At 42.4% G+C, this 25,803-nt stretch overlaps 1 protein-coding gene across 3 annotated transcripts; it reads left to right on the top strand.

Moving 5' to 3' along the window:
- Window positions 1-1,507: 1,507 nt before the first annotated feature.
- Window positions 1,508-25,426, top strand: LOC117594538 (butyrophilin subfamily 1 member A1-like). Of its 3 annotated transcripts, XR_004575789.1 has the most exons (10): window positions 1,508-1,582; window positions 1,999-2,126; window positions 9,337-9,687; window positions 9,822-10,103; window positions 10,727-10,843; window positions 11,034-11,066; window positions 11,180-11,197; window positions 23,530-23,556; window positions 24,408-25,080; window positions 25,138-25,426. XR_004575789.1 is itself a non-coding variant. In XM_034292510.1 (9 exons), exons 2-9 carry the CDS (start codon window positions 2,048-2,050, stop codon window positions 24,935-24,937), a joined length of 1,437 nt encoding a protein of 478 aa, XP_034148401.1. In that variant the 5' UTR covers window positions 1,508-1,582; window positions 1,999-2,047; the 3' UTR covers window positions 24,938-25,426. The 3 variants fall into 3 exon arrangements, 2 of the variants coding, with proteins under 2 accessions (XP_034148401.1, XP_034148402.1); XM_034292510.1 differs by having other exon boundaries at window positions 24,408-25,426; XM_034292511.1 differs by lacking the exon at window positions 23,530-23,556 and having other exon boundaries at window positions 24,408-25,426.
- Window positions 25,427-25,803: the final 377 nt, after the last annotated feature.

The raw sequence follows: 25,803 nt of genomic DNA, 5'->3' as shown, positions 1-25,803 counted from the left end.
TATAAACAGTAATCAGCAAAAAACTATGTAGTGAATGTGGAGATATTGTCAGTGTGACCTTTATCTACAGCACACAGGAAAATACTGAGATATGTTGAAAGTAAAGCCTTCCTGGTAATTTGTTCAATGTATCCTGCTGTGTTATTAATCAATAGTCATCATCACCCACAGAGTAAGACAATCAGTAAAAACCTGCCCCTGTGGGATTTGTTGAAGTGATATATATAAATATTTCCCTGTTGAAATAACATTTTTATACAAACGCATGGGGTTGTCCATCTTTAATTGTGCTAATAAAACACAGTGCTTTCCAACACATCCAGAACGTATTGACTTATAGTGTTTTTTGTTATTGCTTTGCATGAATATAATCACTAAATCATGAATAAGGACATATTGCTGTAACTGGTTGTTATGCACCCCAACCGAGAAGCCTAGGGGGGATACTGTAAGCACAAGCACCTGTCCCTTAACCAAACAGTCAACTACATCTTGCTTAAGCGTCACTTTATTCATGTTCTTCGGAACCGAGAAACAGTAATGTTCCACGATTGTGTACAAGTCAATCTTGCACCACACGTCAAGCTGGTCAAAAGACAGAGCCTCAATGAACTGCCTTAACACAGAACCACACATCCCTACCACATCCATGGCAACCACAAAACACAACACCGCAGTCCACAACATCAACATAATTCAAATCCTGGATGAACCCCCAAATATGTCACACACCCCAACCGATAAGCTCAGGGGAAAGCAAGGACGTAACACCAATACCCCAACGCTAATGCCAAGATAAATACAAACCACAAAATCCCAACCACAGCTTTGGAACTGCAGTGCAATCAATTCATTTAATCCAAAAGGAAAAAATGCATTCTATACAATAGAAACATGCAGAAGGGGAAAAACCTGGGCAGGGCCGCCTACTACTGTAAAGGAAATGAACGTAACATTGGTCAACAGTCTGTCAGGGAGACAGGTTGGCCCTGACTAGTTCAAAAACAGGCTTGTGTGGGCCTACTTCTCAAATTGAGTTAGAAACGACATATTTCAATGTTCATAACATTTCCAATGTTGTATTTCAACTCCCCAAATAGAGACCATTATGAACAACAACCAATTATTATTTGTTTTAAGAAATCATTTACATCCGCGATGGGCAGTTTTAAATGTCTCTATCATTTTCTAGGACTTCACCAATGTATTGATTCCTGAAGAAAGAGAGCACTCACTGGAAGAGACAAGAAATACAGAACGTTCATCTTTCTAAGAGCATTTATTCCCTCTCACCAGGAATGGTATGGACTGAACCAAAAGCACAATTGTTGAGGGGATTGGATGTTAAACTAGCCCTCTGTTTTTTTTGTAAACATATAAAGACTATAATATCCTGCCACTTTACATTGCGACAATCATTTCATATTATTCAAGTATATTATGGCATATGGTTGAGGGAGTCGAATTGATCTGTCTTTAATATTGTGTGACACCCCCCCCCACCCCCGATATGTGTGAGCCTGCGTGTGGTTGACTGTTATTCAACGTTACTATCATTTGCACTCAACGGGCTGTAAGGAATGTAAGTATTTTTATTTACATTTCATAAATGTGCATAATATTAGCCTTTCCTTATCTGCTTTTATTTATATAAATCCAAGTCTTTACAGAGCAGAGTCAATAATAGCATATTTAGGGTTATTATAATCCATCATAAAAAGTTGAAATGGCGAACAGTTAATTGCCATGTTGTTTAATTATTCTAAAGTAGTTTGTTTAAAAAAAAATACTGCAAAACCAAATTAAATTGTATATTTTGTTTTAGAAACTATTAATTATATTAAATATATTCAGTTGTTTAAAAAATGCATTCAGTATATGCAATGTTACATATAGCATTAACAAACCTAAAACAACATATTTTAAAGACCGTTAGGAAGTTGTAGTCAGTTGGTTCTATAGGTTCATATTTTTTTATGTTTAAACTTTATGTTTCAGTTTCTTTGATAATTCAACTCTGTTAGACCAACCGTCTCCTTCAAGACTAATGGTGACTGGACCAGATAGTCTGGGTGTGACTCTGATGACTCTGCTGATTCTCCTCCACAGTTTCACCTCTAAGTCTGGTAACTAGTCATTACTTATCTGTGTGTGTGTGTGTGTGTGTGTGTTTGTGCTCAGGGGTGTAGGCACATGGTGGGCCTGCATAATCTTGGCAGGCATCCCATATTTGAGTGGCAGCTATCTGTCTTGCTCCATTTACACTGCAGTAACACTCAGCCAGGAATTCTGGCAATGCTCTGCCTAGCATTTTCATTACATTCAGCAACTTTTGGATGTAGGCACAACCCAAGCAATACTTTTGAAATATTTAAATACTTTTTCTGTGAAGATATTAAGTAACCAATTGTAGTTGAGAAAAAGTAGCCTGTTTCATTATGGACTAAGGTAACAGGTTCATCTCCACCACTGACCGACTACACCCACCTTCATTTTAGGAACATTTTATTTCTTTGTGTTTTAGGAAAACAGATTTCTCTTTAGTAAGCTGAGACATCATTGATGCTACACAGGCACTCCTCACTCACCATTCACTTCTAGAAAGTACCGTTTACACCTGGTTTGGAGACAGGAATGAACCATTTCATGGTGGGGGGGTAACTATTTCGAGTGTAGGCGGTGCAGTTGCACCTGGGTCAGCGGTCGGGGGGGGGCTGTGCTTGGCCTCTGTTATAAGATATAGGATAAGTGGATAGGTTAATAATTAAAGGGTTTAGTTTTTAGTTTTTATACCCAATGTTATAAATTATTTTAGGGCCCCTGTCAGTCGAACACTGCGCCAAATACTCGTTTCTAGATATCTTGACACCTCTTATGAATGTTGCCAATTCCAGGCCAGTCGTGAGAACTACTGTCTTTAATTACTCAGCAATCCAAAGCCGGTTTATGTCGCGACTTTTCACAAAGAGGAACCGCAAAGAAACTTTTAACAGTCAAGAACAGTTAGAATCCTGACTGGCAACAGCTCCAGCATGGGACATTCTTCTACTCTTCCATACTTCTAAGGAAACCCCACCACTGGGCATTAGGACACATCGTGACACACAAACCTCACCACTGCTACAACCCCAACCCCCTGCTGTGAGGAATTAACATATCAGTGGAGAACAGATTGTGACTGGAAATTATTCCAGACCTTGACTTTTAACGAGTCCACCTTTACACCAATAATCTGGAATCGCAATTTGAATGTGCATTTTCGAAATCGCAGAAAGCTGGGATTTGGGCTTTTTATTTCATTTTTATGTTCAATCAAAATAAGATTTTTTACTGGTGCGATATCATATTTGTATTTGTATACAATTTGTTAGGAGTTGATTTTAGAATCTGTTTGCCTTAAAAATAATAATTCAGATTATTATTATAAAGGTTGTAGCAGAGGCGTCGCTAGGATCACAATACATCCGGGGCTTAGCCCACTACCCCTCCCCGCCCGGGACAGAATGTACACGGGGAAAAGTAAATGTACATGCTAGCGGCCTATACATCTACATTTTCATAATGCGCGATCGGAATTATAGATGAATAGATCAGGGGGTATTGTTTATTGTTGTAATTTTTGGTCAATTTGAGATCCGGGGCTATTCATAAAAGATTCAGGGCTATTCATAAAAGAACCCGGGGGCTTTAGCCCAGGACGCCCAGGCCTAACGAAGTCACTGGGTTGGAGTCTGTCAAGCAAACGGCACAATTCGCTTGCCACGATTAAGGCTCGCTGTTAAAAAGAGGAAGAGGATCGATTAAGAAAACGAACCCAGAGGACAATGAGATCATAGTAACGTCTCTGGTGTCGCATATCATTACTTCTCTCTTTGTGTATATTAGCTATTTTACTTAATATGTCAGCAGACATGGATTGTTATTTCAGGGACACATACCTACCCTGTTATTGATGTATTGGTTTGTATAAAGTATTGTGGCGACCCTGTATTTCTGTAAAGAGCATTCCTTTAAGCTCTGTTCATGTGTTCATGTTTATGTATTAATGTATTTCTTATTAAGTGGGCTGGGTCTTAAATTTGGGTGGGGCAGTTAATCCACGTCCCACTGGTAGTTGGCAGCTCTGGAGGGCTTGTTGGGACAGCAGGGGTGTGTCTAGGGTTCCGGCCGCAGTTTATATAAGGTGCGGTTTTGGGGTGCATAGTTCTCTTTTTGCTCCACTAAACTGGACTACGGGCAGGCCAGTTAAGCATCCAGACTCTTTTATTACAGAGTCATGCTGTTGTAATATGTGCAGGATGTGGTTTTGTATTGTCTTGCTGAAATAAGCAAGGCTTTCCCTGAAAAATATGTAATCTGGGTGGAAGCATATGTTGCTCCAAAACCTATATATTGTTCAAAATTAATGGTGCCCTCACAGATGGGCAAGTCACCCATGCCATGTGCATTAATGCACCCCCATACCATGGCTTTTGAGCTATGCACTGAAAACAAACCCGATGGTCCCTCTCCTCTTTAGTCTAAAGGATGAGGCATCCATGATGATTTTGATTTGTCAGACAAAAGGACAGTTTTCCACTTTCCATCTTAAATTAGCTTGGGTCGGGAGAAGGTGGTGGCATTTCTGGATATTGTTTATATGTGGTTTCTTCTTTGCAAGGTAGAGTTTAACTTGCATTTGTGGATGCAGCGACGTACTGTGTTCACAATGGTTTTCACAGGTGTTCCTGATCCCATTCAGTGATTTCCATGACAGAATTGTGTCTATTTTTAATGCAGTGCCGTCTGAGGGCCCAAAGATCAGGGCCATTCAGTTTTGGTTTTCGGCCTTGTCCCTTGCGTACAGCGATTTCTCCAGATTCTGATTTCTAAAAATTGTTTTATTATATTATGTTCTATAGATTATGAGATCCCCTAAGTCTTTGTAATTTTACGTTGAGAAACATTGTTCTTAAATTTTCTGCACTATTTGCCTGTGCAGAATTTCACAGAAAGGTGAAAACCTTCCCATCTTTACTTCTGAAAGACTCATCCTCTCTAGGATGGTCTTTTTTATACCCAGTTATGTTACTGAACTGTTGTCAATCAACATAATTAATTGTGAGATGTTCCACCAGGTTATATTTTTTCTTTTACAGTCTTTTGTTGCCCCTATGCCAGCTTTTTTTTAAACATTTTGCTGGCATCAAATTCAAAGTTGACATATATTTTTCAATAAACAATAACATTTCTCAGTTTCAACATTTGACATGTTGTCTGTGTACTATTGTCTATTGAATATAGGTTTTAAATGATTTTTGCATAATTGTTTCCATTACATTTTACACAGTGTCCCAAATGTATGGGAAACTGGGTGGTAAAGAAAATAAGTTATCATTCAAGTCAAGTCAAATTTATTTATAAAGCACATTTAAAAACAACTTATGCTGGACAGTCAAAACATATAGCCAACGAAACATATTTATAGGACATGACAAACATAAACAGAACTTCCTACCCATTTGAAGACCAAAAAGCTAAAGAAAAAAGATATGTCTTAAGGTGGAATTTAAAAACGTTGCTTCTAGTAGAGGACCTAATATCTAAAGGTAGGCTGTTCCACAACTTTGGAGCAGCAACAGAAAAAGCACAATCTCCTTTAAACTTCAAACGTGACCGTGGAATGCACAAAAGCAGTTTGTTGGACAACTTAAGGGTCCTTGAGGAAGAGTGCTGGCTGAGGAGGTCTGACATATAGGAGGGTTCTGATCCATGTAGGGTATTAAAAACAAATAAAAGAACCTTAAAATCAATCCTATATTTAACAGGTAGCCAGTGGAAAGAGGAAAGTACAGCAGTGATGCTTTCTCTCTCTTTGGTACTAGTTAAAAACCTAGCAGCTACATTTTGAACAAGCTGAAGGCAGGACAAGGTAGACTGACAGATTCCCATATATAAAGAGTTACAATAGTCCAGACAGAAGTGGCCCGGAATTGGAAAAAGCTGCCTCTGACAACAGCATTTAATTCTTTATCAAATTTGAGATCTGAATAAAAAATTATCCCAAGATTTTTTGTATAGCTATACACTCACCTAAAGGATTATTAGGAACACCTGTTCAATTTCTCATTAATGCAATTATCTAATCAACCAATCACATGGCAGTTGCTTCAATGCATTTAGGGGTGTGGTCCTGGTCAAGACAATCTCCTGAACTCCAAACTGAATGTCAGAATGGGAAAGAAAGGTGATTTAAGCAATTTTGAGCGTGGCATGGTTGTTGGTGCCAGACGGGCCAGTATGAGTATTTCACAATCTGCTTAGTTACTGGGATTTTCATGCACAATCATTTCAGGGGTTTACAAAGAATGGTGTGAAAAGGGAAAAACATCCAGTATGCGGCAGTCCTGTGAGTGAAAATGCCTTGTTGATGCTAGAGGTCAGAGGAGAATGGGCCGACTGATTCAAGCTGATAGAAGAGCAACTTTGACTGAAATGACCACTTGTTACAACCGAGGTATGCAGCAAAGCATTTGTGAAGCCACAACACGCACAACCTTGAGGCGGATATGCTACAACAGCAGAAGACCCCACCGGGTACCACTCATCTCCACTACAAATAGGAAAAAGAGGCTACGATTTGTACGAGCTCACCAAAATTGGACAGTTGAAGACTGGAAGAATGTTGCCTTGTCTGATGAGTTTTGATTTCTGTTGAGACATTCAGATGGTAGAGTCAGAATTTGGCGTAAACAGAATGAGAACATGGATCCATCATGCCTTGTTACCACTGTGCGGGCTGCTGGTGGTGGTGTAATGGTGTGGGGGATGTTTTCTTGGCACACTTTAGGCCCCTTAGTGCCAATTGGGCATCGTTTAAATGCCACGGCCTACCTGAGCATTGTTTCTGACCATGTCCATCCCTTTATGACCACCATGTACCCATCCTCTGATGGCTACTTCCAGCAGGATAATGTACCATGTCACAAAGCTCGAATCATTTCAAATTGGTTTCTTGAACATGACAATGAGTTCACTGTACTGAAATGGCCCGCACAGTCACCAGATCTCAACCCAATAGAGCATCTTTGGGATGTGGTGGAATGGGAGCTTCGTGCCCTGGATGTGCATCCCACAAATCTCCATCAACTGCAAGATGCTATCCTATCAATATGGGCCAACATTTCTAAAGAATGCTTTCAGCACCTTGTTGAATCAATGCCACGTAGAATTAAGGCAGTTCTGAAGGCGAAAGGGGGTCAAACACAGTATTAGTATGGTGTTCCTAATAATCCTTTAGGTGAATGTATACATTGTTGGTTAGTGGCCCTAAGTTAGAGAATGATTTCAGGGATATATTTTCATACATTTTCAGGGGGAGGTACAACTGAGTGTCATCAGCGTAGCAATGGGAAAATGTTATATTTCTGAAAGATGGAGCCCAAGGCATATATAATGAGAATAAGATAGGGCCTAGGACAGAGCCTTGAGGTACCCCACAGGTGATTGATGCAGAAGAGGAGAAGAAGTTCCCAATATTTACAGAAAATGTCCACTCAGACCGTTTAAGGCACTGACATAGTTTGGTGACGCCTTGCTGGGTTGCAAGCTTACACGCCCCCACCCAGGAAGAAAAATGAATATGTGGCACATTGGCATTTAATGTGCCGTAAATTAACAATCCACCTGACGTCTGACTGTGATAACAGCATAGAAACACAATATAAAATAAAAATGTAAAATAATATTATGATAGAGGCCAAGCATATGGAGCCAAATTGAGCTCAAATGTATTGACTGTACGAAAAGAAAAATTTAACTGAAATATTTCATAGTATGAAAAAACTAAATTCAGTCTTATGAAAAAAATTAATTCAAGTTAGGAAAAAGTGTATGCTAAAATAATTAAATAGATTTTCGTGTCCAACCTTAAAATGTCTTTGTTCAAACATGTTTTTTCCACTTTCGCTTCTTCTTATGATTACAATTTCTTTCCACCTTTGTTCGAATCATTTTTTGAATTGAATCATTTTTTTAATTGAAATCTCCCACCTGATTAGCCATGAATCACACCAATCACACGCCTTTCCATGCACTGCTTTCCCAATGCAATCTGTGGAGAGAAGTTTAAAAATTGTGTAAGGTAGGCTACATGTGTACATTTAAACAGAATAATAAACTGGTCAGAGACACAGATATTGTAAAAGATTAACATGTTTTGTAGATGTGTTTGTGTCTCTTTGGTTATATCAGAGTCTGTTCTGTGGATGTGGTTGTGTCTCTCTGGTTATAATAGTCTGTTGTTTAGATGTGGTTGTGTCTCTCTAGTTATAACAGAGTCTGTTGTGTAGATGTGGTTGTGTCTCTGGTTATAACAGTCTGTTCTGTAGATGTGGTTATTCTCTCTGGTTATAACAATCTCTGTTCTGTAGATGTGGTTATTCTCTCTGGTTATAACAATGTCTGTTGTGTAGATGTGGTTGTGTCTCTCTGGTTATAACAGAGTCTGTTGTGTAAATGTGGTTGTGTCTCTCTGGTTATAACAGAGTCTGTTGTGTAGATGTGGTTGTCACTCTGGTTATAACAGAGTCTGTTCAGTAGATGTGGTTGTGTCTCTCTGGTTATAACAGAGTCTGTTGTGTAGATGTGGTTGTGTCTCTGGGGTTATAACAGAGTCTGTTCTGTAGATGTGGTTGTGTCTCTCTGGTTATAACAGAGTCTGTTGTGTAGATGTGGTTGTGTCTCTCTGGTTATAACAGAGTCTGTTGTGTAGATGTGTTTGAGTCTCTGTTTATAACAGAGTATGTTGTGTAGATGTGGTTGTGTCTCTCTGGTTATAACAATGTCTGTTCTGTAGATGTGGTTGTGTCTCTCTGGTTATAACAGAGTCTGTTGTGTAGATGTGTTTGTGTCTCTGTGGTTAAATCAGAGTCTGTTGTATAGATGTGGTTGTGTCTCTGTTTATAACAGTGTCTCAGTCCTCATCACCTCTGTCTCTGTCCTCATCACCTCTGTCTCTGTCCTCATCATCTCTGTCTCTGTCCTCATCATCTCTGTGTCTGTCCTCATCACCTCTGTCTGTGTCCTCATCACCTCTGTCTCTGTCCTCATCACCTCTGTCCCACACATTGACATTTTACCAGAATCAGGGTGTAGACTTATTCAGTTTTAATCTGTAATAATCTTAGTAACTATGTGAGTTTAAGAAATTGCTTATTCGTTAGAAATTTTTTTTCTCCTTGATTTTACCTGTGGAGGCAGAAAACAGAATGTTTAGGAATTGTATTTTACCTGTGTGACATTATTGACTGTTGCTCATACAGTAACTGTTTGTTCATGTATATATTTTCTCTTTAGTGAAGTTTGAGGTTCTGGGTCCAACTGAACCAATTGTTGCTGTGGCTGGTGATGACATAATTCTGCCCTGTTACCTCAAACCCAACATCAGTGTTGAGGACATGACAGTGGACTGGCTGAACCTGGACTACATGGATGAACGTGTCTATCGTTACCAAAATGGAAGAATCATAGAAGTGGATCAGATTCCCTCCTACACAGGAAGAACATCACTGTTTAAAGAGGAACTGTGGAGGGGAAACACCTCTTTAAAACTGACCAGGGTACAAGGCTCTGATGAAGCACAGTATAAATGCTTTATTAAGTCACAGAACTGGTATGATGACATGAATATCATAGTCCTGGTTAAAGGTGAGATTTATGTAGGAAAATGTCATTGTAAATGTAACTTTAACCACATTATATTGGCTATTACCTCTTTCTTTTATATTACTGTATGAGTCTGTTGTTGTCAGTTAACATCCAGTCTATCTGTGTGTCTGTAGCTGTAGGGTCCAGACCAGTGGTGTCCATTGAAGGACACAGAGAGGGAGGGATGGGTCTGGTGTGTCAATCTGAAGGCTGGCACCCTGAACCTGATCTGGTGTGGCTGGACAGTAAAGGAGTCAGTCTCTCTGATGGACCTTCTGAAACACACAGAGACTTAAAGGGATTCTACACAATCAAACAACATGTCATTGTCCAAGAGACTGACACCAACCTCTTTACCTGTAGAGTCCTACAAAGACAAATCAATGAGGAGGTGGAGACAGAGGTTCACATCCCTAGTGAGTAATACAATATAATCAATGAGGAGGTGGAGACAGAGGTTCACATCCCTAGTGAGTAACACAATATAATCAATGAGGAGGTGGAGACAGAGGTTCACATCCCTAGTGAGTAACACAATATAATCAATGAGGAGGTGGAGACAGAGGTTCACATCCCTAGTGAGTAATACAATATAATCAATGAGGAGGTGGAGACAGAGGTTCACATCCCTAGTGAGTAATACAATATAATCAATGAAGAGGTGGAGACAGAGGTTCACATCCCTAGTGAGTAATACAATATAATCAATGAGGAGGTGGAGACAGAGGTTCACATCCCTAGTGAGTAATACAATATAATCAATGAGGAGGTGGAGACAGAGGTTCACATCCCTAGTGAGTAATACAATATAATCAATGAGGAGGTGGAGACAGAGGTTCACATCCCTAGTGAGTAACACAATATAGGATTATTAAGGTGAACTGAAAGACTGGTACATTGATGTTTTAATGTGAAGTATATAAAAGGAAGAGTTAAGACAACAATAAAGAGGATTGTTCAGTGTGAATCAAATAAACATCCACTGTTGTGGTAGTACCGTCATTAGATATTTGTTTATATCTAATGTTTGTGTGTTTAGGTGAGTTGTTTGATTACACAACTCCATGGAGACGGTCCTTCATTGTGTCATGTTGTTTGGGAGTCTTCTCTGTGATTGGGTTATCTATGACTGTCTACTGGATACATAAAAAGAAAGGTAAGGAAGGCATTATATGAATGTTATGTTTAACTGTTGGATATAAATGTTTCCAATTCTTTTTTTCAACCATCACACATTGACATTTCATAACGGTTGTATTCAATGGATACTGAGTAGTATACGACTCTGGACATTAATTCATGTATTTACACTATTGTCATGAAAGATATTTGTTTTTATTTTCTAGTTGAGACCATTGCTGAGCTCAACAAACAGCAGGGTAAGTAGTTTTAGTGTCTCTAAACCAGATTACACACTGATGACTAAGGATTTACTACATAAACTGCTGGAAATGTTTATGATGTTCTCACTGTCTTCTATCTACTCTTCAAGATGACCTCAGGAAGTATGGTAAGTAGCATCTTACTTGGGCTCACATTTGTTTTTCTATCAATGTGGGGACAAGATCATTATTTATGACTTACCCTGTCCCCTAACCCCAAAATCACCTTATCACTAAATTCAGTGACATCAGCTGGTCGAAAGTAACCCTAATCTCTTGCTGTATGCTTTAAGTTGACGGCTCACTCTAAATTTAAGTTTTACCCTAAACCTATCCACGTAGCCCGAAATTGTAGAGATGAGAAATCAAGGCCTTCTGGATCATTTGGGGATTTTGTCAATTTGGGATGAAAAGCTATTAATTCTCTCAAGGCTTTTGAACTCATTGCGCAGTAGAGACAACTGCTGGTAAGAAATAAATATAATTTGTTAAAATGTGTAATAGTTGTCTTTTTGCAAAACATTCAACAAGACTTTATGAAGATCTATGTTCCTCTTGCCTTTCCAGTTAGCTTTTTTAAACTGTTTTTGATTATAAAGTTCCCCAAACTCCATTCAGATTCAATCTCTCAAAACACTACCTTTCACTGATTATGAGTCCACAATGCTACCAGCTGTTCCATAAATGGAGGAAAAACTTTGTTTTACCTAAATTATTAAATAAGGTCGGTGTTGGAAAGTCTCAAGCATGGCTCATACTTCTCCGTAGATGAACATTAATGGCTCTGTGAAGGGCTGCAGAGAGAGGTGTTTTGGGAGCTTTCATGCACACCTGCCACCTCTTAACAACGAGTTATGCATGTTCTGTAATGCTGAGTGTCAAAACAAAAGCTGATTGGACGAGCAGTTCATATTGGGTTGTCCATGCAATTTGGTTGAAGCATCAGCTGTTTGGAAGCTCAACGTGCAGAGCTGCGGATGCTGTCATTTGTTTGGAAAGTCCGGTTCCAGTCTCAGTTACTTTAAATTTTTTCATATATCATTTAGCTGAAAACATGGGCAACATTGCATTTGTAATTTCTATGTCAGGAATATTTGCTCGTTAGTTTTAAATACCACATCTTATATCAATTATAAATTTAATGAATGTTTTACTCCAACGTTTCTCTCATAGATGTCCGAAGCTTGGTTTGATCCCATGCCTTTTCAAAGCAGACTGCAGATCTCAATCTCTACTGACGGGCACTGGTGCTTCCTCCATGCCAAGTTATTTACAAGTGTTTCTCAACACACCATCTCTGGCAAGCTGTCGCTGAGCCGAAACTAGCGTGAACACTGCGTATCTTCCTATCTATGCCAGCGACAACCTTGTCAATGTTTTTTAGTTAGCGAGAGAGTTATTAGCTAGCGAGTAGAAAAGAGAAGGGGACTTCAAGATGCAGAGAATATCTGTCCTGCCATTGGTACACGCTGATCTCTGTCACTGCTCGAAATTAGCATAAAGTTGAACATTTATCAACTGTCAACTGTCGCTGTCGCTGGGAGATTTTGTCTCCCAGAGTTGCTCCGCCCGCTGTCGCCGTGATTCGCTGGATCTCTTTGGAAATTAAAGACAGACTCCCTCTTTGTAGCTCTAGCGAGCCAACAGTGTGCACGCACCATTATTTAAATAATTACATTATTTTCATGTAAGTAATGTAAATATTTTGTCTGCAGCCTCAATAGTAGCAATGATGCAAACTATATAAAATTATTGTTGATCAGGAGATTTAATTAAATTATCTGATCAAGGCATGCTTTGAAATTTAAACCCATTCTAATCCAAGCGAAAGGGCCAAGGCTTGCATTGGTGTAATACCATGTGATTAAAGCATCGTTTGATTACATGCTTTTTTTAAAGCCTCTTGTAAAATGCTGGCTTCTATGGTTGTTCGGTTCCTGAGACTTTCAAATACCAACCTCTACTCGTCACCTTATTTAGGGATTTTTATTTTAAAAGGTTGTTAGCATTGTAAGTCTAGAAATGGTGCAGCCGGTAGTGCCGCCAAATATACTTCATTATCTTGTTGTGGTGCGAGATCAAATCCAGATAATGTTCAACTTTTTGAGTGCAAACGATACTGTTTAATCCATCCATCCATCTTCTTCCGCTTATCCGGGGCCGGATCGCGGGGGCAGCAGTCTAAGCAGGGACGCCCAGACTTCCCTCTCCCCAGACACTTCCTCTAGCTCTTCCGGGGGGACACCGAGGCGTTCCCAGGCCAGCCGGGAGACATAGTCCCTCCAGCGTGTCCTAGGTCTTCCCCGGGGTCTCCTCCCGGTGGTAAGGCGTTCCGGAGGCATCCGGAACAGATGCCCAAGCCACCTCAGCTGACCCCTCTCGATGTGGAGGAGCAGCGGCTCTACTCTGAGCTCCTCCCGGGTGACCGAGCTTCTCACCCTATCTCTAAGGGATCGCCCAGCCACCCTGCGGAGAAAGCTCATTTCGGTCGCCTGTATCCGGGATCTTGTCCTTTCGGTCATGACCCAAAGCTCATGACCATAGGTGAGAGTAGGAACGTAGATTGACTGGACCGATACATCGACTGCATTACTGCAGAAGCTGCACCGATCCGTCTGTCAATCTCCCGTTCCATCCTTCCCTCACTCGTGAACAAGACCCCTAGATACTTAAACTCCTCCACTTGAGGCAGGCACTCTCCACCAACCTGAAGTGGGCAAGCCACCCTTTTCCGACTGAGGACCATGGCCTCGGATTTGGAGGTACTGATTTTCATCCCCACTGCTTCACACTCGGCTGCAAACCGTCCAAGTGCATGCTGAAGGTCCTGGCTTGAAGGGGCCAACACGACAACATCATCCGCAAAGAGCAGAGACGAAATCGTGTGGTCCCCAAACCTGACACCCTCCGGCCCCTGGCTGCGCCTAGAAATTCTGTCCATAAAAATTACGAACAGAACCGGTGACAAAGGGCAGCCCTGCCGGAGTCCAACATGCACTGGGAACAAGTCTGACTTACTGTCGACAATTCGGACCAAGCTCCTGCTTGGTCCGAATTGCACAGGGACCTGACAGCCCTTAGCAAAAGACCCAGGACCCCATATTCCCGAAGCACCCTCCACAAGATGCCGCGAGGGACACAGTCAAATGCCTTCTCCAAATCCACAAAACACATGTGGATTGGTTGGGCAAACTCCCATGAACCCTCCAACACCCCGTAGAGGGTATAGAGCTGGTCCAGTGTTCCACGGCCCGGACGAAAACCACACTGTTCCTCCTGAATCCGAGGTTCTACTATCGGCCGTATTCTCCTCTCCAGAACCCTGGCATAGACTTTCCCGGGGAGGCTGAGAAGTGTGATCCCCCTATAGTTGAAACACACCCTCCGGTCCCCTTTCTTAAAAAGAGGGACCACCACCCCGGTCTGCCATCCCAGAGGCACTGTCCCCGACCGCCACGCGATGTTGCACAGGCGTGTCAACCAAGACAGCCCCACAACATCCAGAGACTTGAGGTACTCAGGGCGGATCTCATCCACCCCCGGTGCCTTGCCACAGAGGAGTTTCTTGACCACCTCTGTGACTTCAGCCCGGGTGATGGACGAGTCCACCTCTGAGCCCTCATCCTCTGCTTCCTCAATGGAAGACGTGACAGCGGGATTGAGGAGATCCTCGAAGTACTCCATCCACCGCCCGACGACATCCTCAGTTGAGGTCAACAGCTGCCCACCTCTACTGTAAACAGCGTTGGTAGGGCACTGTTTCCCTCTCCTGAGGCACCGGATGGTGTGCCAGAATCTCTTCGAGGCCAGCCGATAGTCTCTTTCCATGGCCTCACCAAACTCCTCCCAGGCCCGAGTTTTTGCCTCCACAACCACCCGGGCTGCAGCCCGCTTGGCCTGTCGGTACCCGTCAGCTGCCTCAGGAGTCCCACAATCCAACCAGGCCTGATAGGACTCCTTCTTCAGCTTGACGCCATCCCTTACTTCCGGTGTCCACCACCGGGTTCTGGGATTGCCGCCTCGACAGGCACCGGAGACCTTACGGCCACAGCTCCGAGCGCCCGCTTCGACAATGGCGGTGGAGAACATGGTCCACTCGGACTCAATATCTCCAGCCTCCCTCGGGATCCAGTCGAAGCTCTGCCGGAGGTGGGAGTTAAAGATCTCTCTGACAGGAGACTCGACCAGACGTTCCCAGCAGACCCTTACAGTACGCTTGGGCCTGCCGAGTCTGTCCAGCTTCCTCCCCCGCCATCGGATCCAACTCACCACCAGGTGGTGATCAGTTGACAGCTCCGCCCCTCTCTTCACCCGAGTGTCCAAGACATACGGCCGCAGGTCAGATGAGACGACAACAAAGTCGATCATCGACCTGTGGCCTAGGCTGTCCTGGTGCCACGTGCACTGATGGACACCCTTATGCTTGAACATGGTGTTCGTTATGGACAAACTGTGACTAGCACAGAAGTCCAATAACTGAACACCACTCGGGTTCAGATCAGGGGGGCCGTTCCTCCCAATCACGCCCCTCCAGGTGTCACTGTCGTTGCCCACGTGGGCGTTGAAGTCCCCCAGTAGAACGATAGAGTCCCCAGTCGGAGCACTTTCCAGCACCCCTCCCAGAGACTCCAAGAAGGTCGGGTACTCTGCACTGCCGTTCGGCCCGTAGGCACAAACAACAGTGAGAGACCTATCCCCGACCCGTAGGCGCAGGGAAACGACCCTCTCGTTCACCGGGGTAAACTCCAACACATGGCGGCAGAGCTGGGGAACTATAAGCAAACCTACACCAGCCCGCCGCCTCTCACCATGGGCAACTCCAGAGTGGTGAAGAGTCCATCCTCTCTCAAGGAGTGTGGTTCCAGAGCCCAAGCCGTGCGTAGAGGTGATCCCGACTACCTCTAATCGGAACCTCTCAACCTCACGCACTAACTCAGGCTCCTTCCCCGCCAGCGAGGTGACATTCCACGTCCCTAGAGCCAGTTTCCGTGTCCAGAGATCGGGTTGTCTAGGCCCCTGCCTTCGACTGCCGCCCGATCCTCTTCGCACCGGCCCCTTATGGTCCCTCCTGTGGGTGGTGAGCCCACGGGAAGGCGGCCCCACGTCGCCCGTTCGGGCTGAGCCTGGCCGGGCCCAATGGGGGAAGGCCCGGCCACTAGGCGCTCGCATACGAGCCCCAACCCCGGGCCTGGTTTTGAACCGCTCTTAGTCTGACCCGTCGCCTAAGACCTGTTTGCCTTGGGAGACCCTACCAGGCGCATATAGCCCCAGACAACATAGCTCCTAGGGTCACTCGGGTACTCAAACCCCTCCACCACGTTAAGGTGGCAGTTCTTGTAGGGGTTTAAAAAATATTTTTGTTTATCTTATGAGACTCTTGCCTTAATACAAATCATTTGAATGGACGCACCGTTGACAATTGCTAGCTGGAAAGGGGAGAAGAATGTGAAAAATGCGTTGTGTTAAGTTTCTCAAGCCCATTTCCTCTCAATACGAACCTCACATTCTAAATCTCCTTTTTCAGGTTAACACGCAAATGTCAGGCAAGGATTGTGTTAGTGTAGAAATGGAAAAAACTGCATCTGTGCCACCAGGTAGAAAAAAAAGTGTTAGCCCCTTGGCACAGCTCCTGCAGAACTTTCTCTTGGTCACTTGGAAGAAATGCCGTCAACCAGTTAAACCTGAGTCACTGCTAGGGCCAACTGAGATTTTCAACAGGTTTTCCTCGCTGGAGTCGGAGTCAAGGCCCGAGCCGTCTTCGGAGGGGAATGATCGGCAGGCATTTTCTACCAGTGGCCCAGAAAAACTAAAAAATGTTGTCATCGGCGATTCCATTACCCGCAGGATTAGACTAAAGAATCAGCCGGCGATCGTACACTGTTTACCGGGGGGCAGAGCCACCGACGTAGCCGCAAATCTGGGGTTGGTGCTAGCGAAGTCTAAAACTGGCAAGTATAGAGAGTACAGAGATATTGTTATTCACGTTGGCACCAACGACGTTAGGATGAAACAGTTAGAGGTTACGAAGCAGAACATAGCATCAGTGTGTAAACTAGCTAGAAAGATGTGTCGGCATCGAGTAATTGTCTCTGGCCCCCTCCCAGCTAGGGGTGGTGACGAGCTCTACAGCAGACTTGCGCAACTAAATCGCTGGCTGAAAACGGCGTTCTGCCCGTTGCAGGAGGTACAGTTTGTAGATAACTGGCTCTCTTTTTGGGACTCTCCCAGAAATAGGGCCAGGCCTGATCCACTGAAGAGCGATGGACTCCATCCTAGCTGGAGTGGTGCTCTTCTTTTATCTAGGAACATTGACAGGAGTCTCACTCCTAAAGCCTCACCATGAGATAGGGTGCAGGTCAGGCCGCAGGCTGTTAGCCAGCCTGCTAGCATAGTGGAGTCTGTCGATAGCATAGCCAGAGTAGTTAGTACAGTTTTACCTATTGGCACTGTGAATGATTCCAGGCTGAGAAAAGTTAAGCAAGTAGTGTAGTGCTAACAAAAACAACCTTATTAAGATAAAGCCTTCCTCCACCTTGGTCACAGATAGAAATGACGGTATCACCTCGCATCTCAAAATGGGACTCCTAAATGTTAGATTCCCTTGCTCCAAAGGCAGTTGCAGTAAATTAATTAATCTCTGATCATAAACTAGATGTTATTGGCTATTGTGAAACATGGCTAAAGCCTGATTAATTAATTGCCTTAAATGAGGCCTCTCCTCCTGGCTATACTAGTGATCATATCCCCCGTGCATCCAGAAAAGGAGGAGGTGTTGCTAATATTTATAACAGTAAATATAAATTTACATCACTGGTTTTCATTCTTTTGAAGTTTTACTCATAAAAGTTAACCAGGCTGATAAATAGTTTTACATAGCTACAATATACAATGTTCCTCAATGTGTTTCCAGAATTCTTGTCTAACCTATAGTCATGGCAGATAGTATTCTAATTTTTGGCGATTTCAGTATTCATATGGAAAAGTCCAATGACCTCTCTTCAAAAAAGCCTTTGAAGCCATTATTGACTCAATGGGTTTTATCCAACATGTCTCAGGTCCAACACACTGCCACAATCACACCTTAGATTTAGTCCTGTCACGAGGAATATATATTGTAGATCTAATAAATTCCCCCCAGAATCATGGAATATCGGATCACTGTCTTATTACATTTACCGTTAAAACAAGAAATCCACTTGCTCCGCTAACAATGAGTTTCAAAAGCCTAAAAATTTATTCCTTGATATTCTTACAAGCTCGCTCATCAACGATAGATTAAATTAATCCGCAAACTATCAAATCAAGGATCTAAACTCAACACTGCGAAATACTTTAGATATGGTTGCACCACTAAAAACAAAAGCAATACGCAACAAGAAACTTGCTACCAGGTACACAGACAATACTAGAGCACTCAAGTAAGCTTCCAGAAAATTAGAGCGGGAGTGGCGCTCCACCAAGTTGGAAGTATTCAGACTAGCCTGGATAGACAGTACACTACAATACCGAAAATCACTCACGTTTGCTCAATCAGCTTATTTCTCCAACCTGATTGAGGTGAATAAAAACAATCAAAAATGTATCTTTTGATACAGTTGCAAAGTTTAGCTGTAATGAATACATGAACTACTTTGATGAAAAGATCATCACCATTAGAAAATAAATAACTGACTCCTCCTTAAATAGTTATAGTCCCCAAAATCTCAGTTGTCCTGAGAATGTCCTGAACCTCCATGACCAGTTGTCAATGGGGACACTTGAATTTTCTGATCCCGTATCGCTCAACATATTCCCTAAATTTGTAATGAGTTCTAAACCAACAAATTGTCAACTAGACCCGATTCCAACAAAATCACTTAAGGAGCTATTTCCTGTGGTAGGTCAGCCAATGTTGAACATAATAAATTGCTCCCTTTCCTCCGGATGTGTACCAAACTCACAAGAAATAGCGGAAATTAAGCCACTTCTAAAAATATCTAATCTGGATCCCGACAAATTAAACGACGTATCAAAAATCTTAGAAAAATGTGTTTCCCAACAACTGAATGCCTTCCTAAAGACAAATAACATTTATGAAATACTCCAGTCCGGTTTCAGATCCCATCATAGTACTGAGACTGCACTTGTGAAGGTAACAAATTACCTTCTAATAGCCTCAGACAAAGGTTCCGCATCCGTCCTGTTGCTTCTTGATCTTAGTGCTGCTTTTGACACTATTGATCACTCCCTTCTCTTAGAGAGACTGGAAACCCATATTGGGCTACGTGGACATGTTCTAGCCTGGTTTAAATCTTATTCATCTGAAAGATATCAGTTCGTATGTGTGGAAAGTATGTTTTTGGTGTTCGGTTCTGGGCCCATTATTGTTTTCACTATATATGCTGCCTCTGGGTGATGAAATCCGGAATCACAATGTTAATTTTCACTGTTATGCTGATGACACAGTTATACACTCACCTAAAGGATTATTAGGAACACCTGTTAAATTTCTCATGAATGCAATTATCTAATCAACCAATCACATGGCAGTTGCTTCAATGCATTTAGGGGTGTGGTCCTGGTCAAGACAATCTCCTGAACTCCAAACTGAATGTCAGAATGGGAAAGAAAGGTGATTTAAGCAATTTTGAGCGTGGCATGGTTGTTGGTGCCAGACGGGCCGGTATGAGTATTTCACAATCTGCTCAGTTACTGGGATTTTCACGCACAACCATTTCTAGGGTTTACAAAGAATGGTGTGAAAAGGGAAAAACATCCAGTATACGGCAGTCCTGTGGGCGAAAATGCCTTGTTGATGCTAGAGGTCAGAGGAGAATGGGCCGACTGATTCAAACTGATAGAAGAGCAACTTTGACTGAAATAACCACTCGTTACAACCGAGGTATGCAGCAAAGCATTTGTGAAGCCACAACATGCACAACCTTAAGGCGGATAGGCTACAACAGCAGAAGACCCCACCGGGTACCACTCATCTCCACTACAAATAGGAAAAAGAGGCTACGATTTGTACGAGCTCACCAAAATTGGACAGTTGAAGACTGGAAGAATGTTGCCTTGTCTGATGAGTTTTGATTTCTGTTGAGACATTCAGATGGTAGAGTCAGAATTTGGCGTAAACAGAATGAGAACATGGATCCATCATGCCTTGTTACCACTGTGCGGGCTGCTGGTGGTGGTGTAATGGTGTGGGGGATGTTTTCTTGGCACACTTTAGGCCCCTTAGTGCCAATTGGGCATCGTTTAAATGCCACGGCCTACCTGAGCATTGTTTCTGACCATGTCCATCCCTTTATGACCACCATGTACCCATCCTCTGATGGCTACTTCCAGCAGGATAATATACCATGTCACAAAGCTCGAATCATTTCAAATTGGTTTCTTGAACATGACAATGAGTTCACTGTACTGAAATGGCCCGCACAGTCACCAGATCTCAACCCAATAGAGCATCTTTGGGATGTGGTGGAATGGGAGCTTCGTGCCCTGGATGTGCATCCCACAAATCTCCATCAACTGCAAGATGCTATCCTATCAATATGGGCCAACATTTCTAAAGAATGCTTTCAGCATGCTTTCAGCACCATGCCACGTAGAATTAAGGCAGTTCTGAAGGCGAAAGGGGGTCAAACACAGTATTAGTATGGTGTTCCTAATAATCCTTTAGGTGAGTGTATATTTCAATGAAGCATGGGGAAGCCCCAAAATTAGTTTCTTTGGAAGCATGCTTTTCAGATATCAGGAAGTGGACGACTTTTAAACTAAAAAAAACCAGAAATGCTCGTTTAGGACCCAAGAAACAAAGTGCTTTGTTAGCAGACCTCGCTGTGAACCTCGACGGCTGCATGGTCATATCCCAAAAAACTGTAAGAAACCTCGGCATTACCCTTGACCCTGACCTTTCCTTTGATGAACATATAAAATATGTCTGAAGTGTTGCTTATTTTCATCTTCGAAACATTACAAAAATCAGAAACCTTCTATCAAAAACTGATGCAGAAAAAGTAATCCATGCATTTGTTACTTCTAGACTAGATTACTGCAATGCTCTTCTTTCCGGTTACCCTGACAAATCAATAAATTAACCTCAATTAGTGCTGCACACGGCTGCTAGAACCAAAACATTTGAACACATTACTCCAGTACTAGCCTCTTTACACTGGCTGCCTGTTAGGGTTAGGTCTGATTTTAAGGTTTTATTGTTAACCTATAAATCAATTTCATGGACTTGCTCCTACTTACCTTGCTGAAATGATCCAGCCATACATACCTACACGTAACCTACCATAACCTACGATCACAAGATGCAGGCCTTTTAATTGTACCTAGAATTTCTAAACTTCTCTCATAGAGCTCCACTACTGTGGAATGATTTGCCAATTAAGGTTAGAAATACAAAATCAATGCAAATGTTCTAGTGTCTACTAAAGACTCATCTCTACAGCATGGTCTATGATTAAGTGTAGGCTGGCCCAGGGGCGTGAAGGTGACCAGAAAGGCTTGATACTGTCCACCCTTGCTGTCTTGCCAGGTGGGCTCTCATCGCCACTGGGATGCCCTCCCTCCAATGCCATTCGGGGGCGGAGTCACTGGCATGTTGTTGTTTCTCTGTTGCGCACTTGTGCAATTGGGCTGCACTCTGCTGGCAATACTCGGCCCTCATTCAGGGGGGTTGCTGTTGGTGGGTGTCCCTTTGGTTGATGCTTGACTATGATGGTGGATTGATTTCCTGCCTCTTGGGCCTCCCCCAGATAGGGCCACAGTGTCACCGGACCCCCATGTCTCATCCCCAAGGTCTTTTGCTGCTATATTATTGTGCTGCGGGAGTAGGGTCAGTTCTCCTTCTCCACTATAAGTTCTCCTTCTCCACTATAAATCCTTGAAGGTATAAGGAATGCATTTTCAAAATGTTCCCGGTCTCCTGCCGTTTTAAACTTAGGAGGACATGAGGTCCTGGCCCACACCTGCGGAGTACCTGACTTGAAAGACCCATTGCTGTCCCTTTCCAAAGTCATCCTGGTTGTGTTGCAGAGCAAGATGATACCTAACGATTTCAGCTGTCACTGTGCTGACACCTCCCCCTCCCCCGTGTTGTCTATTTAAACTAAGTTTAAATAGACTCTGGATTTAGCCCACATGCATTTATTGATTACTAAAATTGTACTCTTAATATGTTCACCCAGCACAGCCAGAAGAGGACTGGTCACCCCTCTGAGCCTGGGTCCTCTCTAGGTTTTAGAGCGGGAGTGGTCCTCTCTAGGAGTTTTTCCTAGCCACGGAAATTCAACACTTGTTTTGTAAAAGCACTTTGTGACAATTTCTCATGTAAAAAGAATACATTTGATTGATTGATTGAGAAGAATGCAAATTGTTTCCAGTATTTTCTGACATCTTGCTGTAATTTTTACATGAATCCCTGTGCCTTTAGAGCTCACACACCCCAAAAACATTAGCAAGCCACCACCATGCTTCACAGTGGAGATGGTATTCTTTTCATTATAGGCTTTGTTGACCCCTGTCCAAACGTGGCACTTATGGTTGTGACCATGAAGCTCTATTTTGGTCTCGTCACTCCAAATTACAGTGTGCCAGAAGCTGTGAGGTGTGTCAAGGTGTTGTCGAGCATATTGTAACCGGCATTTTTGTGGCTTTGGCGCTGTAAAAGCTACTTTCTGACAACTCAACCATGCAGCTCCATTTTGTTCAAGTATCGTCTTATTGTGCTCCTTGAAACAACCACATCGTCTTTTTCCAGAGCAGCCAGTATTTCTCCTGAGGTTACCTGAGTTTTTTTCTTTTTATCCTGAAAAATTCTTCTGGCAGTTTTGGCTGAAATCTTTCTTGCTCTACTTTACCTGACCTTGGCTTGGTATCAAGAGATCCCTGAATTTTCCACTTCTTAATAAGTGATTGACTTCTTAATAACAGTAATGACTGGCATTTGCAAGGCTTTGTATATCTTTTTATATCCTTTTCCATTTTATAAATGTCCATTACCTTGTTACGCAGGTCTTTTGACAGTTTCTGCTCCCCATGGCTCAGTATCTAGCCTGCTCAGTGCATCCATGTGAGAGCTAACAAACTCATTGACTATTTATTCACAGACACTAATAGCAATTTAAAAAGCCACAGATATGGGAAATTAACTTGTAATTGCCATTTTCACCAGTGTGTGTCACATTGTGACAAGACCAAATTATCATGGGTATGTAAACTTTTGATCAGGGCCATATGGGTGATTTTAGTTTTCATTATGATTTTAAAAGCAGCGAAACAATTAAGAATTAATAAGACCGTTTTTTTTGCAGTCATATTTTCACGATCAATGCCAAAATATAACTATTTCTGCCAGGGTATGCAAACAGAGGAGCATAGCTGTATACTCACTATACTCAGTAGTTTATAATATATAGTCATTATGTTACTCAACTGATACTCAACTGATACTCTTTATATATTTCAGTTTTTGATGCCATCAGAAGACATGCAGGTCAGTGTGTTTCTCTCCTCCAGAGTTACTATGTGACTGTATTTATATTGACATCTGGACCATTTGGTCAAAACTCATAAATACTCTACAATACAGAGTATTAACCTGTCTTAACTATCATTTATTTACCTAAATGTTGTACTTTGATCATCAGCCATGTGTCTTTGACAGCTGTCAGCATATATGTCCTATATCAAATATGGATAAATAATATAGAAACATAAGAGGTGACCTGAATGTTCCGTTATCTCTTCCTAAACCACACATGAACCACTAATACTGGATGTTCTATTATCTCTACCTAAGCCACACATGAACCACTAATACTGGATGTTCTGTTATCTTTACCTAAACCACACATGAACCACTAATACTGGATGTTCTGTTATCTCTACCTAAACCACACATGAACCACTAATACTGGATGTTCTGTTATCTCTACCAAAAACCACACATGAACCACTAATACTGGATGTTCTGTTATCTCTACCTAAACCACACATGAACCACTAATACTGGATGTTCTGTTATCTCTACCTAAACCACACATGAACCACTAATACTGGATGTTCTGTTATCTCTACCTAAACCAAACATGAACCATTAGTACTGGATGTTCTGTTATCTCTACCTAAACCACACATGAACCACTAATACTGGATGTTCTGTTATATCTACCTAAACCACACATGAACCACTAATACCGGATGTTCTGTTATCTCTACCTAAACCACACATGAACCACTAATACTGGAAGACTCATGTGTCAGATATCAACACAGTAAATGTTGTCCTCCACTGATGTTGATGTCATGATGTCATTGTATTTATCATAGTGTTTCTCTCCACAGTGGATGTGACTCTAGACCCTGATACTGCATATCCACAACACATCCTGTCTGATGACGGGAAACAAGTGAGACATGTAGACACAAATCAGAATCCCCCTGACAACCCAAAGAGGTTTACATATTATCCCAGTGTCCTGGGTAAGGAGGGCTTCTCCTCAGGGAGTTTCTACTATGAGGTTCAGGTGAAGGAGAAGACTAGATGGGTTTTGGGAGTGGCCAGAGAGTCAGTCAACAGGAAGGTGGGGATTACAGAGAGACCTGAGTATGGTTACTGGACTGTGTATCAGTATGATGGAGTGTATTGGGCTCTCACTGCCCCCCCTGTCACCCTCCCCCTGAGAGAGAAGCACCAGAAGGTGGGGGTGTTTGTGGATTATGAGGAGGGACAGGTCTCCTTCTTCAATGTGGAGGCCAGGTGTCACATCTACTCTTTCACTGGACAAACCTTCACTGAGAATCTCTATCCTTACTTCTACACTGGTTTTGAATCATCCCCACTGATCATCTGTCCTGTAGATGTCACTGACTGACAGTTTTAAATCAATTCAGGATGGAGAAATGTTGGCAGGAATATGAATTATTATTCCTGCCAACATTATTATTATGTTTGATTATCAAGTATTGATCAGAGTGTGTTGGTATGTAGGCTGTCTGTGTTTCTGACCTGGTGGAGGTAGAGGTGTTCTCCATGGAGGACATGAGGAGGTTCAGAGTGTCTGACCTGGTGGAGGTAGAGGTGTTCTCCATGGAGGACATGAGGAGGTTCAGGGTGTCTGACCTGGTGGAGGTAGAGGTGTTCTCCATGGAGGACATGAGGAGGTTCAGGGTTATTGAAGTAATATGTTCAGATCAGTGTCAAAACCCTGTGTCTCTGTTAAAGATTTGAACTTTTCCATCAAGACACTTCCAAGGCACCCCGAAATTAAAAAATGAAGTGTTGATATGCTACAACAAGCATATGAAGCAATTGTTGAGAATTAACAAGGCCTGAAGCCATTAAGTAAAACCTCCAAAATGTCCATCATTGTGTCCATCTTTATTTTCTACATTGAAATTGTAAACTTGAATTAAAGTTACATTAAAATGTTGATTTGAAGTCCCTAACATGATTTCTTGATGTTGGAGAAAAATAAAAAATAATTAAAGGTTATTGTAATGTTTGTCGTGTTTTAGGAGATTGTGTTGCTCTATGATGTCAATGACCTCCTCTTGCTAAACAACACAAGAAGAAAGGCCCAAACCCCCTCTTGTCCTGTGTAATTTCATACCCGGACCACCTTATGACATTTGATTTAGTTCAGTAAAGCAGGTGTTAATGGGGGTGAAAGGAGACTGGAGATCCACTTTAAACAAAAGAACATCTCACTCAGTTGACAATTTCAAAATGGTAGACGTC

This window comes from Esox lucius, chromosome 5, assembly GCF_011004845.1.
Source record: "Esox lucius isolate fEsoLuc1 chromosome 5, fEsoLuc1.pri, whole genome shotgun sequence".
NCBI classification, from domain to species: domain Eukaryota; kingdom Metazoa; phylum Chordata; class Actinopteri; order Esociformes; family Esocidae; genus Esox; species Esox lucius.
The sequence above is the reverse complement of the archived record's forward strand: the minus strand, read 5'-3'. Positions and strand labels throughout refer to the sequence as shown.

Coding starts and splice junctions, on each gene's coding strand:
- LOC117594538 (XM_034292510.1), top strand. CDS start 2,048: ATGGTGACTGGACCAGATAGTCTGGGTGTGACTCTGATGACTCTGCTG. Junction 9,688..9,821: donor TATCATAGTCCTGGTTAAAG/GTGAGATTTATG, acceptor GTGTGTCTGTAG/CTGTAGGGTCCAGACCAGTG. Junction 23,557..24,407: donor TGCCATCAGAAGACATGCAG/GTCAGTGTGTTT, acceptor TTCTCTCCACAG/TGGATGTGACTCTAGACCCT.